Here is a 17,525-nt window from a genome sequence, read left to right on the forward strand (position 1 = left end):
CATCAAATATGGGAAGGTAGAATACAGAATATTTCTTACCACAGTTTTTAAAAAGCCTTTAAACCTGGATACTCACCAATAGTGGTTGTTCCTAGTTTTTTTTAAGATGGATTTTATTTGACAACTGGTTTCGATTAAGAGAAAAAGTGTTATAGTCTAGCTCTATACGGGGATATTTGCTGTTGCTAGGTACAAGCTGGAAGAAAACTCATCTTTAAATTTTGTCAGAGTCACATTTGAGACAAGACACTTATAAACAGAATAGCATCAAAATTAATTTAAAAGTTCTGGGAACCATTTGGCTCCATGAGTCTCTGTGGTAAGAGTTAATAATATCTGATATAAGGTACCTACATTGCATGGGGTTGTTTCCAGACTTAGTCACACTTAAAGTAAACACACTGAAATCAATGGGCTTTTAAATAATAATAATAACAACAATCAATTAATCATCAATAATTAATAATTAGTCATGATCCAACCTATATTGCATAAATTGGTTACCAGATACCAGCAAAAGAATAATTTATCCTTATTTAGTAAAGTGTTTTTAAATGAGTAACAGCCTGTAGCCCTGGGAATTTTGAGGACTGAACCTGAAGTGTCTATGATGATCTCTCTTTTTAGATACAAAGAAGCCGTCTTGGCCTACGCAAATGCCAAGCAGTGGGACAGCGTCATCCGGCTATATTTGGATCACCTTAATAACCCAGAGAAGGCTGTTAGCATTGTCAGGGAGACGCAGTCACTTGAGGGAGCCAAGATGGTAGCCAGGTAACTACAGCTATAGTAACTAGTTTTCAGACTTTTAACAGAGTTCTAACTCTGTAGAATTGGTCAGATTATATATGTGCAAAACCCAATCTCTACAATTTGCTTTTAAAATATTTTGTTTGACTCTATTCAAATGAGAGAGGCTAAAAAAAACATTTTTAAAAACAATAATAGAAAAGAGCCCCTAGCTTTTGGAAAAAGTTTTTTTTAAAAAAATCCATTTCAAACAATTCTGATGGAGAATCTGAGCTTTAAGAGTATAAATTCATTTTGACATGTACCAACCCCATTTAACTTTTATTTTAATGTTTGCTTTCTAGTTGTAGTAACAAAAGCAAAAGCAAACTTGTATTGATTCTATGATACGATTTTATGTACATCTTTATATGCAATTTACATGGATTTTGTTTTGTTCTCTTTTGATGTTGTCTAAGACTAATTTCAGGAAGAGAAAAGAGCATATGGAAGACTTTTTTCATAATTTTTTTTCTGAAAGTGCCAGATACAATTTTGTATCTAGTTTTCCTGCAGAAATACATTTCATGACTAATTTGATCTCTCCAAATGGAGTATTTTACCTTCCACCCCAAATCAGAGATGGAGAACCTGGGCCTTTCAGCTGTGAGTGGGCTCCCAGTTCCCATCAGGCCCAACCAGCATGGCCAGTGATCAGGAACAATGAGAGTTGTAGTCCAGTAACATTTGGAGGTCAGCATCCCTGCCTTAAATGAAGCACCAGAGAACGCGACAGCAAGGGGTTGAGAAGGACCCTTCCAGTTATAGGAGCCTGGAGGTGTTCCATAATTCAACCTCGTTTGTACAGAGCCACCAGCATGGCTGCAAACTTAAAATCTAAGGATCTGGAGTTGCCTAGTCGACCTTATCCATCATACTTGCCTTCTGAGACATTGCCAACCATATGTATGTATCCTCGGCATGTTTCAGGTTAGTGTAGCCTGGGTCGGAGATTAAGTGGAACATGATTGCAGAGTGGGAGGTCTTTTTCCACCTCTTGCATGCAGCTAGTAATAGTGATTGAGCTGCTCGTGTTCTTCAACATCAACTTCGTTGGCCTGGTCATGTTGTTTGGATGCCTGATTTTTGTCTTCCAAATCAACTGCTCCATTCCGAACTTAAAAATAGAAAGTGTCATGCTGGTGGTCCACAAAAGAGGTATAAAGACTCTCTCAAGGCTAATCTAAAAAAATGTAGCATAAACACCAACAATTGGGAAACACTGGCCTGCGAGCGCTCCAGTTGGAGAACAGCCTTTACCAAAGGTATCATGGGCTTTGAAGACACTCAAGCTCGGAACGAAAGGGAGAAGCGTGCTAAGAGGAAGGCACACTTGCCAAACCCTCACCATGATCAACTCCTGCCTGGAAACCTATGTCCCCACTGTGGATCCAGAATTGGCCTCCACAGTCACTTAATGAACTCACTGTTAAGATTGTGTTCATGGAAGACAATCTTACTTGGCTATGAGTGATCACCAAATAAAGAAGACGACTATTTTGGGGGGCTGAATAGGAACCAACTCATGCAACTCTGCTTTCCTGACTCCTAATGAGCTTGCAGGCATACAGAATCTCTGCACCTGCCCTCATCATAGCATTGGTAGGAGCAAGATCATGCCCTTGGCTTTTAAAATAGTATGGAAGCCTATGAACAAGGCCTGTCTTATTTTGTTAAAGCATTGTACAGCATGTAGTGTTTTTTAAACGTGTTATTAATAAATAATAATGATATAGTAGGCTCAGAGATACGATTGTTGAAAATCTGCCCTGAAGAGTAAGCTTAAGGCAGCTTACAACTGGTTATGGGTGTAATGAGAAATGCTGCTTCAGTGTTAAAAATACTGTGGATGCTCCTGCAAATCATTACATGGATTTCATGGATTCTGTTCGTTATACTTTAAAATAGTATAACAGATTTGTTAATTTGGTTTAGATTCTTTCTGCAATTGGGTGACTACGGGTCTGCCATCCAGTTTTTGGTGATGTCCAAGTGTAACAACGAAGCTTTCTCGCTGGCCCAGCAGCACAATAAGATGGAGATCTATGCTGATATAATTAGTGAGTATTGCATCCTCTTGGATACTGTTTACCACTGGAAAAACACTGCCAGTGCACTCCTATACATGTCTAATCAGAAGCAGGAGCAACCCAGTCAGTTGGGTGGGGTGCAAATAATGAAATTATTATTGTAAGAAAGTTCTATTGAGTTTCTCCCCCCCCCCCCAATCTATTGCAGGTTCTGAGGACACCACTAATGAAGATTACCAAAGCATTGCCTTATATTTTGAAGGAGAGAAGAAACATTTTCAGGCGGGCAGATTCTTTCTTCTGTGTGGTCAATATGCACGGGTTAGTATAGAAACTAACCCGTGCTGAGTCAGACTAAGGGCCAACCTATGGGAGATCTGTGCTCTTCCAACGTCATTTTCTTTGCTTTGAAAATAACTGCATTGGGTCTAATTTAGATCAGAACTGAAATGTAAACAAGTTTGTCCGTGCCTAATAGCAGCTTACAGATATTTAAAGGAAGTGGTCAGGGCGGGGAGAGGAAGAGAGAAAGACATAGGACTCCCCCACTATCTTCTCCCTGTAATTTCATTCAATAGCAGCACTGCTCCCAGTTCCACACTTCTCATTAGCCCGTTCTGCACATTTCTCGTGTTATTCTGGCTGAAAGGTGACTCTTGCTTGCCAGGATGGAGAGAGAGGTGTGCCTGACCACACCTGCTTGTGCCACACTCGCCATTGGTACGTGGACTTGGGAAGGTTGTCCATGAGGAAATGTGGCCCTCATTAAAAGAGGAGGCGAGATTTAGGCAATACAGTTAGCACCAAAGCTTCCTAGACAACTGTTTAGGAGAGCACAAAATGCCGCTGTATTGTGTGTGTTATCCAGTTAAGAACCTGAACATCTTTCATGAAGTAGAGACATTGGGGAATTAGGCTGATGCTGTGTTTTGGGGGCATATCTAGATCTCCTGGTCATTTTTAAAACTACCAACCTAGTCAGCCAATTGGTTAACATTAATTTCTAGCTTTTGAAGCACTTAGTAACATAAGACACATTCTCCTTAGAAATGCAGGTGATTTGAAGAGTAATTTGTTCATAGAGAAATACTCAGATATAAGGCATTAAATGCTGTATGTGGTTTTTTTCAGGCATTAAAGCACTTTCTGAAAAATCCAAATGCGGATGATAATATGGCTATAGAAATGGCAATAGAAACGGTAAGAAACATCATTTAGGAAGGAGAGGATTCTTCCTTTTACCCGAAACTCAGTATCATTGCTATAATTGATTAAGCAGAGAACCAATGCCAGACTATTTGTTTTATATTTATTTTACAGCCTGTATTTTACTCTTCTTCCAAAATTGGAACCCTTTACTTATTATGTTAAATATCCTCTACTTTAGACCCTTCAATGTGGTATAATTACTTGTAAATAACAGATTTGTAGGCCTGGGATACCAAATTATTTGTGGCTTGACTGTATAAGTGTTGTTCATTTCACATAAAAGAACCTTCCCCACAGTGTGTTGTGTTACTCCATTCACAATTTATTTTCAATAGGTAGGACAGGCGAAAGATGAAGCTTTGACCAATCAGCTTATAAATCACCTTATGGGAGAGAGTGATGGAATACCAAAGGTACTAAATTCCAAATATAGACTTATGTTTAATATAATTCTTCCTCTATTAGTTTGGTTTTTTTAAATTAAATGGCCTCTGGTCTAGATTTTCAAACTCAGACCCTATCTGCACTATACATTTAAAGCGGTACCATACCACTTTAAACAGTTGTGGTTTCCCCAAAAGAGTCCTTGGCAGTGTAGTTATTACAGAATGCTGAGAGTTGTTAGTGGGCCACTATTCTCCATACAGAATTACAATTCCTAGAGCCCCTTGGGAAGAGAAATTGTTAAACGTCTTTGACAACTGGCAAACCTAGATTTGCCTTAATGTAATGGGTGTAGAGTGGCCCTAGTTTCAGGGTAGCAATTTACCTGTACGGACTGTTGCTTTTTTTGTCTGTTTCTGAGAGACTGACTGTGTCCATACTGCATTAGACCTGAGTATGACTCCTGAATTTTGCCTATAATCTGTGGTTCATTGGCAGAGAAATTGGAATAAAAGCCTAAGACAAGGAGGCAAAGGAAGCCTGACAAATTGTATAAGAACTGAGCTGTGGATGTTCCTGGCAGTATACCAAAAGCTAGTTTCCTTAAAAATATTTTCTGTGCTAAGACTGATGTTGGGTCTGGTTTTATTTTGCTGTGTGTTTGTCATCTCTGCACATTTCTTCCTCTTACATAAAATTGGGATGGGAAATGCTTTGGAACCAAATCCATTTTTAATAGTAGACATAGTTTTACCTTGTGTAATCATTTTCATTGCTTTATTTAACAAGTTTTATTTGGAATAGTTCTATTTTCTCATTTAAAACCTTTGTTCTTCTAACTGCTATACTGCATCTGCCATAGTCTCTTTCTGTGAGTAATTTTTTTTTTTACTTTAACCAATCATAGCTGCTATTTAACTTTTTGTTTTTAAAATAATTTATGAGGCTGCTTCCTTTAGTATATGCACTTACTCAAGTGTAAGACCATTGAACTCAATGCATAGGATTGTGCTGTAAAAGGACAAGACTCTATGCTCATTGTTTGCATCATTTGTGGAAAATGACTTGTAGCATTTCTGAACCCCTATCCCACAATGTTTTAGGATAATTTATAATGCTGGGGTTATGCTGGCTTAACTAGTTTTCAACCCAGAACACATTCACAGTATCTAAACTATTTCAATCAGTATTAGCTAGATAACAGAGGAATATTAACTAATGTATACTGTAATAACTGCACTAATGTATACTGTAATAGCAGCATGCTACAGTGTTCTAATACCATTTATGGCTTAACTTGTCCAATTTAAACATAGCTGTTTGGCATAAACTGATTTGATTAAAAGAAACTGAAAAATCTTATTTTATGTTTGGAAACTTTAAAGACAAATGCTTATTTATTTTTTAAAAACTATTACTAAAAATGGGAGGGAAAGCTGTATTTTTAAAAAAGCTATCACTGAAATATTTTTTCAGCTGAGATAATTTCAGCTGACTGATTTTATTGTGTATTGCAAAATAACACTTTAACCCTGTGGAAATGTTCAGATTTTATACATGTATGTTCAACAAACTAGTTCAGTAGTGTAAAAAAATTGTGGAACCAAGGCTTTCCATATGCACACAGAAAACCTGGGCAAACGAGGCTGTGCTTAAAGCTCAGCAGCTCCTCAGCAGTTCTGGCTGAAGTATGGCTAAGATGCATGTGTGGATAAATAGACACTGTCTTCTCTTACTCATCTGTTCCTTGCTCTAATAAAGGAAGCCAAGTATCTGTTTCGGCTGTACATGGCACTAAAGCAATACCGAGAAGCTGCCCGGACGGCCATAATAATTGCCAGAGAAGAACAGTGTGCAGGTAAGACACTTATGCTTCCAGCAGTCTGCGGCGTTTGTGCACTTCTGTTTTGTTTGGAGCAACAAATATGACAAATGACAAGAGCAGGAGGGCGAATGAAGGGGAAGGAGACAAGAGTGTGAAGCATCTTCAGTGCATTGCCTTTTCTCTGCAGAAGCGAGAACTGGCATGGGGTTGAGATTTGTACCTTGTCTCTCATTTTCTCCCTGGGCTACAACATTTATTACTGCTTGCGTTACCTGCCTGTAGGCCTCCGGGTGCTTTTGGACTGCAGCTCCCATCAGCCCCAGCCAGCATGACCAATGGTCAGGGATGATGGGAGCTGTAGTCCAACAGCATCTGAAGAGCCACAGGTTTCCTGTCCCTGCTCTAGACATTGGTGGCTAGAGATGCAAATTGTTTTGGTGAGCATGATTTCACTAGACAAGTAGTGTCCGTGTAAGATGCCTTATATGCTGGCAGTTACTAATACAGTCTTGCTAAATTTACTTAAATCAGCTGAAATGAAGAGAAGCTGGAATATAAGGGGGCACAGTATCCTTCTGAAACCTAATTAGTATTTTTTGTCATTTATTTATATAAAAAGGGAACTACCGAAATGCCCATGATGTTCTCTTCAGTATGTATTCGGAGCTGAAAACCCAGAAAATCAAAATACCGTCTGAAATGGCTACAAACCTTATGATTCTGCACAGCTATATTTTAGTAAAGGTAAAGCCTTGAAAATATTTATGGAAACTTGTGAAAAATGAAATGCATATTGCCCACCACTGCCTTTTCCTGATAGTATAAGTGGATTCCTGATCACTTTGGGAAAATGTGTCTAAGAAAAATGCTTCATTGTTTAGCTCCAAAGTTCTCAAAGGGCCTCACACACACTCTGTCTGTGTGTGTGTGTGTGTGTGTGTGTGTGAGAGAGAGAGAGAGCGAGCGCACCACATGGTTGGAAAGACCTTCAAGATTGCAACTGTTTAGCTTTGTGAATAACTCACATTTCTCTCTCAGATTCACGTTAAATGTGGCGACCATTTGAAGGGAGCACGTATGCTCATTCGTGTGGCCAACAACATCAGCAAATTTCCATCCCGTAAGTGTTAACTATACTGGGAAGTGGCACCTGCCGTTCTCAACCTTGCATCCCCAGACTGATGGTTGGACTACAACTCCCATCAGCCCTGGTCACTGGTCCTGGTAGCTATAGAGATGATGGGAGTTCCCATGACATCTGGGGACCCAAGGTTGAGAACAGCTCCATTATGTAGACCAGCTGTTAATGGGGGTTATTACTTCCTCTTTGTGTCATATAATTGATCAGATGACCAGAGAGGGGACGATTGGCTTCCCTGTCAGGGCACTGGATGGGCAGAAAGGGTAAACCTCTGCCAACTCCATCAATATGTCTACTTCAACTTTTCTTTTTGCTGCCACCATCACAATTGATGTGGTCTTGAGTGGGGAGCAGAAAACTTGCTTGGGGGCCTATACCAGACCGCCAGGCCAGGGGTTAACCATTGCTGCTTTAGGAATTACTCCCAGTTAGTGAATTGCCCAAGGGCATGTAACTGAAATTCAAGCATTGGTAGAGATGGTCCTGGAGCAAGTGGAACTTCAGTTTTACTCAACGAAACATTTCTTTCGTTCTTAGAATAATTGCATGAATTTACTAGAAATATACGCAGCTAATTGATGCCAGCTGTTGGGTGTCGTTGCTATTCCTATCCCTTCCCATGTGTTTTCTGTAAAATTCAGGAAAGTCAAATCAATTAGCGGCTCTCTGGAAATCCGGAAAGTTATAACTGGAAGCCAAAAATGAAGGACCATAGCCCAAGGCTTTCTATTGCCATTGGAAATAAAATTATTGCCATTGTTCTTCTTGTAGACATTGTGCCCATCCTGACTTCAACAGTCATTGAATGTCACAGAGCAGGACTGAAGAAGTCAGCATTTGGGTTTGCTGCAATGTTGATGAGACCAGAGTACCGTAATAAAATTGATCTGAAATACAAAAAGAAGATTGAAGCCATGGTTAGGTGAGTTGTCTCTGTGTAACTGAAGTTTGGAAATGCATTGATAAAAGTTAGCTTGAAAGCATTGTGGCAGTACTTGAAAACTGCAATTTGATGCACACTTACTTGGGAGTAAGTCCTATGAAATGCAGTAGGACTTACTTTTAAGTAAATATGCATTGGTATTGGCTGTTAAGCAGAGTTATCCACAACCACAAATTTTAGTCTGTGCCCCAACCCTACAAGCAACACATGTAATAATATTACATGCAAAAGCAGGATCCAGGAGACATTTCAATTGTTTTGTTACGTATCAACCTGATTTATTTGAAGACAACACTCTAGAAAGGTTTGATGATGTTGCCAAACCACCATATATGAAAATAAGTACCTTTGACTGTGCACCCCCTCCAACAAGTAGCGTTGACTTCTTTAGATATTTGGGGTAGCCTCACCTGTGTATAATGCCACCTATGCAGAAGTTTTAATAAGTATTTCCTGAGTTTTGCAGAAACCGATGTCAAAAATATATTTCATAAGTACTAGTGTTCCAGAGGCAGCTAATAGAGTCATTTACAGTAATAACTGTATTGCAAAGCCAATCTGCTGAATTGTCATCTGGTTGGAAGGATAAAGGCACTGTGGCTCTCCAGATGTTGCTGGATTATTGGAGTTGTAGTCCAAGTTTAATCTTGGCTTCCTGCAGACTCTGGTTCACATGCAACATAAAGCTAGCCTCTGGTTTGTTTCCTCTAGCCTGGCAAGGGAGCAGAGGAACAAGTTTGGAACTTTTGAGCTACATACATCAGCATGCTGCTTATGTGCATTAAGCATCTTTCATTACATTTATTCTCATTTATCATTAGCAGAGCTAAGCCTCTATAAGCTAGGAACGCACTTCTGCTATCCTCGTAAATTAAAAAAACCTGACCGTCTTTGTTAAAATGTCTTAATGGAATTTCTTTCTACTAACAGACGACCTGACACAGCCGAAGCGGAAGAGCCCACCACCCCATGTCCCTACTGTGAATTCTTGCTGCCTGAATGCGAGCTTCTCTGTCCTGGCTGTAAAAACAACCTCCCATACTGTATTGCCACAGTAAGTATCATTTGAATATGATAGACTACTCTTCAAGAAGGTCTAACTGTTCTTACCATAAATTTCTAATGCTGAAACTGAAAAATCCTATTATTTGAAACTGGTTCACACTATTTGTTTCCACTCTGCAAAATCTCAGAATTTTCTTGCTTTTTGAATGTTACTTTTAGATTTTGCACCCTTTGGTGCCCCCCTGCTACATGTCATTGGTTTAGAAACAAGTCACTTGCAGCATATGCACCCAATGGCCTCTGTCCTCTGTTGATGCAGAGCAATTTGGAATATTTTCCACCAGGTTTAATCACCCTCTTCATTTTAGGGACGACATATGGTAAAAGATGACTGGACTGTGTGCCCCCACTGTGACTTCCCCGCCCTGTATTCAGCATTCAGAAAGTAAGTTGGAATCTTTTTTCTCTTCCTTTAGGATATTACTTAAATGCCAGAGACGTTTACCATGATCCTCAAAGCAAACCAGACACTAGATCGATTCAATATATACATGAGATTTGCAGCCAATCATCTGTTAAGTACAGTGGTACCTCGGGTTACATACGCTTCAGGTTACAGACTCTCTTAACCCAGAAATATTGCTTCAGGTTAAGAACTTTGCTTCAGGATGAGAACCGAAATTGTGCTCCCGCGGCACAGCAGCAGCAGGAGGCCCCATTAGCTAAAGTGGTACTTCAGGTTAAGAACAGTTTCAGGTTAAGAATGGACCTCCAGAACGAATTAAGTACTTAACGCGAGGTACCACTGTATATTTTGAATTAAAAATTGAACTTCAGCTTTCCTCACCTCTGAAACTCTTGGCCTTGCACACCTTGTTTGTACAACTGTGTACACTAGATTTCCCTTCAGCTAGGTGGCACCATAACCTATGCCATCCCTGCTTAGCCAAAGAAAATCTGCCCTTCAGATAGGCACCAACCATACTTTTTCCTTTTCTGCTCAATTATTTAAGCCAACATAGAGCACCATTACTTTCTCAAGGACCCCCCTTTCCTTTCCTGGGCCCCTTTTTGCATAAGTCCTTCTGCCTGCCCTGCCCTTCTCTAGGATCATTGTATTCCAGCCAAATAGAGAGAACTTGTCTGCCCTGCATCTCTGTGAACTTAGCCAATCAGTGCCAGAGGCTCCATCACAAAACTCCATAGCACATTACAGTTAGGACCGAGTTGAAAGTGTTTGTTGTGTCTGTCTGCAAGTTCTTCATTAACAATACAATATGTATTGACTGGCTAGGATTATGTCCAAGAAGCATTAATTTCCTTTATTCTAAACCGGCTTTATTTGCCCTCAGTGAAGTCAGCATGTGGTCAAAATTTACTGCATACATAACTTTGTGGCATCCTAAATGATCCTTGGTTGGCTGGGATAACTCTAGGAAACGGGGCAAGACTCTAGCCATCTGCAGTGGAATGGGGAAAACAATGCATATAAACATATTTGAGAAGTTGCAAATTTGCACTTATGATGGGTTTGTGGGGAGAACATCTCCACTTCCTGGCCAAGCACTTTTAATTCTGAAAATTGAAATGGACATTTATTTAACACAACCCTAGGAATATTTCTGAACATTTAACTTGAGTTGTATGACTAGTATTACAAGTTCTGGGGATCATCTGATAAAAGCAAACAGCCTTTTTTAGTGGCTGGGCTGGTCTCCCAGAGTATTCTGGACTTCATGTTAGGACACTGAGCTGACTCTAGGAGCAGTCCGTGTGTTCACTGCATTTTTGCGGTTCCTGATATTAGGAATCTATTCCTGTTTGGCACATTCCAAGTGCTGAAACCTGACAACATGGGCAGCGATACTTTTTAAGGGTATGCAGCCTCATGTACCTTCAGAAGAAGAAGAAGAGTTTGGATTTGATATCCCGCCTTTCACTCCCTTTAAGGAGTCTCAAAGCGGCTAACATTCTCCTTTCCCTTCCTCCCCCACAACAAACACTCTGTGAGGTGAGCGGGGCTGAGAGACTTCAAAGAAGTGTGTCTGGCCCATGGTCACCTAGCGGCTGCATGTGGAGGAGCGGAGACGCGAACCCAGTTCCCCAGATTACAAGTCTATCGCTCTTAACCACTACACCGCACTGGCTCTCAGCATCAACAAAGCACTTGGACAAAGAAAATCCCTTCCTCCATTGCCCCAAGGTGCCAAAATTGTTCACCTGTAAGACCAGGCATAGGCAAACTCCAGCCCTCCAGATGTTTGGGATTACAATTCCCATCATCCCTAGCTAACAGGACCAGTGGTCAGGGATGATGGGAATTGTAGTCTCAAAACATCTGGAGGGCCGGAGTTTGCCTATGCCTGTGTAAGACAGACACAAACTATTTTGACCAGTATAAAATAATCAAAATGACAGGGCATGTTGTGAAAATGTGTCTTTCTTAAACAGCTTGTTACAGTATGAAAGCACATGTCCCATGTGTTCAGAAAAAGTTGAGATTATGAGCCTTAAGAAAACTGCTGACTGTACACCATACCTCAAGCCTGAAGTGGAGCAATGATTATAGTCAGGTAAGTGTTTCAACCTTGGGTCTCATTTCTAGAACTTCATAGCATCTTATGGACTAAATTTTTATTTCGTTAATGTCTAAGGGATCAAACTGTCCAACTGGTGTCTGGTTTCTCTGGCAGTGATTAAGGGATGTGGTTCTTGTTCTGACTTCCTCATTGATAATCTATATAATCACTGAGCCACCAAAATTTAAAAAAAATGCAAATGTGGCATAGGTTTAAAATGGGTGCTCTGGGAAGTTAGGAATCCTAGGGCTCTACTTCTTTTCAACCATCAGGTTTTCGTTACTTCTGAAATGGCAGCAGCTGTGTTTCATATGGCACAGGACACCCAGGCAGGATGTTTTCAGATCTTACTGCCAATGGCAGCTGGGTGAAAGGCTATGAACGTAGTAGTGCAGTGCTGTCTGCATCATGTTGATTTGGCGGGGAAGGAATGCAGAGAAACCCTCAAGAGCCATCAAAGAGGTGATGTGATTACAGAATCATAGCGTTGGGTTGCTAAGGGCATCTAGTCCAACACACTGCAATACAGGAATCTCAAAAATTTAATGGAATATTGACTTTTAAATGCTAAAAAAAATAGGTAGTTTGTGGTCGTATATAGCACTGAGGGGAATTTTATAGTAGAGTTTATTGAAATAATGTAGAAACATAATTTTAAAAGTTTGCCACTTGTTCTCGTTTTCCCAGAATGTTGAATCTATGTAGTTTGCAACATTTCATGTTTTTAGCTACCAGACTGGTGTTCTCCAATACAAAATGCTCAGAGTTGGAACATCTGTGTTTATTTTCAGGAGATAGTGGCCAGCCAAATGCTGCAACGCTAAAGGATGCTTCAAAACTTTAAGCCCAGTTGGTACGGCTATGCTTGAAATTATTTTATAGTTTATCAGATCTGTGAAACTGTAAATATTTCTTTTATAGAAATTTTGTACTATGGCCTTTTTGGTTTACAATAAATTTTTAATGCTAAAAATTAGTCTTAAATCTATGTAGCTGGCAAGATTTCTTGAAGATGGCAAGGGCAGGGTGGAAGTAGAGAACAAATTTGATTATTTAGGCCAGGGCCTAAACCCCAGTCGGTGTAAGATACAAGAAGTAAAAAAAGAAAAATTGGTTAAAAATATGAAATTAGTTTTATTGCAATTTTTAAACATTGCTGTGTTCTCATAATGTACAAGAGACCAATCTATATACTATATATATACAGGAATTGAAAACATAATAATAGCTATTTTTAAAAAGTATCAGCTTTGCACAGATGAAATATTGTAAATGCAACAAACAGGCCAGTGTTTATTTTTTCTAGATGTTGTTAACTAAGCCACTGTGCATACAAATCAGTAGACAGAGAATTGCATTTAGTCCTATTTATTCAGTATATTACATATTTGTATTTGTGTAGTGATGATAAAATGACTAAGCTTGTTTTATCAACACCTCCAGCATAAAGTAGCAGTTGCATAGCTGGTTCGGAGCATTTGTCAGCACTGAACCATTTATTTAGACTTCTTCTTGGCTTTCCCCTTTTTAACATCTCCGTTCCTTTTTGGTTGTTTAGCAGCCTTGGTTGTCTTCTGCAGAAAAGAAAAATCAGGTTTTAAGTCAGATGGAAATTTCGGTCCCAAGGAATACTTGCAAATTGCTTTTAAGGTCTCCAAAAGCACTAGAGCTGGGCGATATGGTTTTCAGCATTGTGATATAGCAGCAGCTAAATGCTGCTATACCATAATGTCTGAAATGTATCCGGCTGCTTCCTCCTCTCCACCTTACGGGAGGAAGAAGCAGCCAGCTACATTGCCCAGGCCTTCAGCTGAGCAAGCCCCTTTACGTTACCATACAAGCTGGAGGGTAGGGTCATAGGGGCTTCCTTAAGCTGCTCTGTGTGTTGCCTCCTCATGAGCAGGCAGGGGGGCAGTCTCTTTCCTCCTTGTTGGTCACTTGGGAGTTGTAAGACCAGCCACTTGCTTGGTCAATCACCCTGGGAGTAAAGACGCAGTCTGTCCAGCCAGGTGGCAGTAGCCAAGCAGGTGGAGCCTGTAAGGCTTTGTTTGCAGGATTTCCACCCACCGAGGGACACGCAGCTGCCTGTACCCGGGGGGGGGGGGGCCTTGATCGGTTTCTCAGCTGGCCAACGCCCCCCCCCCCCCGGTGGGGGCTTCATTAAACTGCTCCACTGCAGAGCAGCTGAAAGAAGCTTCCTGCAGATGAAACAGCAGCCATTCCTGTGTCCCTCTGGTGTGGCAGAGGGACTCAGGAGCAGCAGCTGTCTCACCTGCGATACACCACCGGATGAAGCAGCCATCATGGTCTGGCCCATGTATCAATATATCACCCAGGCCAAAAAAGCACACAACATTTCTTTTTTAAAAATACCACCCCTCCTTCCCAAGTGAAGCTGTAAGGAAAGCGAAAGTATGAAGGGATAAGTTGACCAGAACAAATAAATAAAAGCATCTTTCCTGTAATACTTCTCTGCTCACACTTCTAAGTTCAGTGAACATTTAGAAAGGATGGGAATGAAAACCAAATGATTATAAGGAAAATTATACAGATGAAGAAAAATAACGTCACATTTTATACTTCATGCCAGAAAAACTGTATTGAGGACAGTTTCTATTAAATTGCAAGGTTTCACAACTGCAACACTGTTAGCATGATAGAATAATGTATCATGGCAACATTTCTTCAGTAAGGAAAGGTGGCATATGAAGACATCAACGTGCCAGTTTTCAGAGATGTTATAATACCAGTTTGCTTTCAGTAAGACAAACCACGATCCTCGTAGGTTTAGATGCACTGTAAACTATTACCCCTGGTTTACCATGTAATGCAAATAAGGCCACTACTACATTTACTCAGGGCTGGTTCCCCACAACATCTGCTTCCATGGGAAATGGAACATGTTCCCATGGAAATACACACTGTGCAGTGGAACTGCATTCTATGTGTCTGTCGAGAAATGCAAAGGTCCAAGATAACTGCTATTTCCCATTTGCAAATTTCCCCTGAAAAGTCTGTATGGATTATTAATTTTCACATAACATTTTCCACACGTACACCTCCAGAGGAATAATTCCAAAAGCTCTTGTGGAAAGCAAACGTTCAAAGGCTACCCTCAGCTTCAACATTATGAAAACATATGACAGTATCAGGCTCTAATTTATTTTCCGGCTATGAACAAGTCATCTGTTGCAAGCCAGTGTGTGGGGTTTGTTGTTTTTTTTTTTAACTAAGGATTTAAGAATCAAGGTGTCTGAACACTTTTAGCCCAAACTTCAAACCAATCACTTTACTGCTGTAAACAAGACTTAAGAACACACAATGGCAGATGACAGAAGCCTTGTGCAAATCAGTCTCTGGTTTTATTAAACCTTTAAAGATGGTTTGATTTTCCCTGGCATTTAACTGCCCTGTCAGCCAAAAAATGTTACCTTAATCATTGCATCATTTTCAATAGTGTCTTGCTCATTCTCAGACGGGATTTCTTCAGCTTCCAGTTCTTCATCCACCGTCGATCCTGCTCGTCGATTCGCCTTATGCACCACTTGCAGAGAATATGGCGTAAGGTGTGCCTCTTTGTTATAGGCTCGCGTGAAGGCAGATTTAACCTGCACACAATAAAGGAAAGATCTGGAGCGAGGCACTGAAGTTTCTCTGTGGCCACTTACCAGCTGTGAGCAGCAGTTTTGAAGCAGCATTCTGGGGAATTCAGGAGTACCGTAAGGGCAATAATAGCAGACAAGGTTTTCTGAAAAGACAGCTTTTCCATTACTGCTGATCTTTTCAAGTAATGTGCAAATGCAGAAGGCAGGTGTTTGCCAGCCTTCACTCGGTTCACATGAAGTAATGGAGTCCAACAACCCTGAACACCATGCCTTGGAATGCTCTGCAACACAGTGGTTGCATGAGAAGATGTAAGGATGTTTGAAAACCACTGTGTTAGGTTTAAACTGAACCTTGTTAGGTTTAAACTGAACCTCAGCTAGGACACATCATCCCCAGTAAAACAAAACAAGGGTAGAACATTTTGAAGAGAAAAGGAGATTTCCATTTTCAATGAGAGGAGGAGGAAAAGGGTCCCAGCCAAGGAGAGCAGTCCAATGTCAAGAACATTTCCTCAGCATAAAAATCATTCAAGAGGTGTTTATCTGACTTGGGGTGGATGGGAGCAGAGTTGGTGGATAGATCCAAAGCTAAAGTTGTTGGAGTAGAGTGGAGCTACCCATTTCCATTCTGTCAAACCTCTCCCTTCTTTCTCAGCCATAAATATCTTGTGTGCACAGCAGTTAGTCTTGGAAAAAGGTCCCATTTATGGCTAGGGCAGGGCTAACCCTCCCACCACAATTGAGCCTAATTGTTGTGTGCAGGGGAGAGATTGTGGGCTGGACTGCAAACATGCTGTGGGCCACATCAGACCCATGGGCCAGTATTTCCTCATCCCTGAAAGGGAATAAAATCTTCCTCTTAAGAATAAACTCTCACTTTTGGGAGGTTCCCAAATACTGACAAACTGGCCTAAGTATCTGACGTGAGCTCTAACCCACAGAAACTGAACCTTGCCTGTTACTATCTTCCTTAGGCCTTTCTGCTCGCTCACTCTTCTTTACCTGCAAGGGCCTGTCTCATGTATCAGCCAAACCCAAAGGATTCCATATGGCAAATCTAGTTGACTTCTGAAGCAGTCGATTAACTGGCCCACCTACAACCTTATCTATTCTGCTCTGAGCTTATTTGAATGACAAGATATAAACATTCTAAAAAAACAACAACGCCGCTTATATAATCAGCCTAGTGACTAATACCATGCAAAGGCACTGACTTCAGCAAGCTGAGTGCCTTTGTATGTTAGGAGAAGGATGAGCTAGACATGCCCTGGTTAGTGTGGAAGGCACCTGGAAGCAAGTGGGTAACCTCCTATATGGTTTAGGCTGGGGGACATAACCCTCTCTTGTCTTTGATTCTCCCTTCACATCTGCTAGAAGGAATATTTGAAGTAAGTAACCTGTGTTCCCAGTTGGCATGCAGGAGGCACAGACAGTGGCCGAGCTTCATGCTCCAGCACCGGGGGGGGGGAGGGGCAGAGAGCAGGCGGGGGCGGGGCGCCCAGCGCAGATGGAGGGACAGCTGCGATGGCACCCCACCGGGGCTGGGTGCTCTCCCTGCACTCCTCTTCCTCCGCCAGTGGGCACAGAGGGTTAAATCCCCCAATGACTCATGCCTAGACAGTGCAAGGAAAGTTAACACACTCATTTCTGGATGCCTCCTAAGGTAAAGGATCCCTGGACGGTTAAGTCCAGTCGAATTAGACTATGGGGTGCAGTGCTTATCTCGCTTCAGGCCAAAGAAGCCAGCGTTTGTCCACAGACAGCTTTCTGGGTCATGTGGCCAGCATGACTAAACCACTTCTGGCACCACAGAACACCGTGACGAGTGCCAGAGCACACGGAAACGCAGTTTACCTTCCTGCTGCAGCGGTACCTATTTCTCTACTTGCACTGGTATGCTTTCAAACTGCTAGGCTGGCAGGTGCTGGGACAGAGCAACAGGAGCTCAACCCGCCATGTGAATTTGAACTGCCAACCTTATCAGCAAACTCAAGAGGCTCGGGGGGGGGGGGGAG

General features: G+C 41.2%; 2 protein-coding genes across 7 annotated transcripts in view; one reads left to right on the forward strand and one right to left on the reverse strand.

The window, feature by feature from the left end:
• WDR19 (WD repeat domain 19) overlaps positions 1-12,878 on the forward strand; it is a 36,482-nt gene extending 23,604 nt beyond the window's left edge. For all 5 annotated transcript variants that reach the window (XM_081019806.1, XM_081019808.1, XM_081019807.1 and 2 more), the window contains 13 exons: positions 628-774; positions 2,725-2,849; positions 3,028-3,140; positions 3,951-4,019; positions 4,364-4,441; positions 6,174-6,270; positions 6,857-6,981; positions 7,276-7,357; positions 8,150-8,300; positions 9,252-9,375; positions 9,695-9,771; positions 11,778-11,899; positions 12,697-12,878. In XM_081019806.1, coding sequence (XP_080875932.1) covers positions 628-774; positions 2,725-2,849; positions 3,028-3,140; positions 3,951-4,019; positions 4,364-4,441; positions 6,174-6,270; positions 6,857-6,981; positions 7,276-7,357; positions 8,150-8,300; positions 9,252-9,375; positions 9,695-9,771; positions 11,778-11,889 — 1,300 coding nt within the window. In that variant the 3' untranslated portion in view covers positions 11,890-11,899; positions 12,697-12,878. The remainder of the gene's footprint in view (positions 1-627; positions 775-2,724; positions 2,850-3,027; positions 3,141-3,950; positions 4,020-4,363; positions 4,442-6,173; positions 6,271-6,856; positions 6,982-7,275; positions 7,358-8,149; positions 8,301-9,251; positions 9,376-9,694; positions 9,772-11,777; positions 11,900-12,696) is intronic.
• A 141-nt stretch (positions 12,879-13,019) lies between these two features.
• RFC1 (replication factor C subunit 1) overlaps positions 13,020-17,525 on the reverse strand; it is a 40,955-nt gene continuing 36,449 nt past the window's right edge. For both annotated transcript variants that reach the window (XM_081019836.1, XM_081019835.1), the window contains 2 exons: positions 15,337-15,513; positions 13,020-13,479 (listed from right to left, as the gene is read on the reverse strand). In XM_081019836.1, coding sequence (XP_080875962.1) covers positions 13,402-13,479; positions 15,337-15,513 — 255 coding nt within the window. In that variant the 3' untranslated portion in view covers positions 13,020-13,401. The remainder of the gene's footprint in view (positions 13,480-15,336; positions 15,514-17,525) is intronic.

The sequence above is a fragment of the Podarcis pityusensis genome, assembly GCF_964106645.2.
Source record: "Podarcis pityusensis genome assembly, chromosome: 9".
In the NCBI taxonomy this organism is placed as follows: Eukaryota; Metazoa; Chordata; class Lepidosauria; order Squamata; family Lacertidae; genus Podarcis; species Podarcis pityusensis.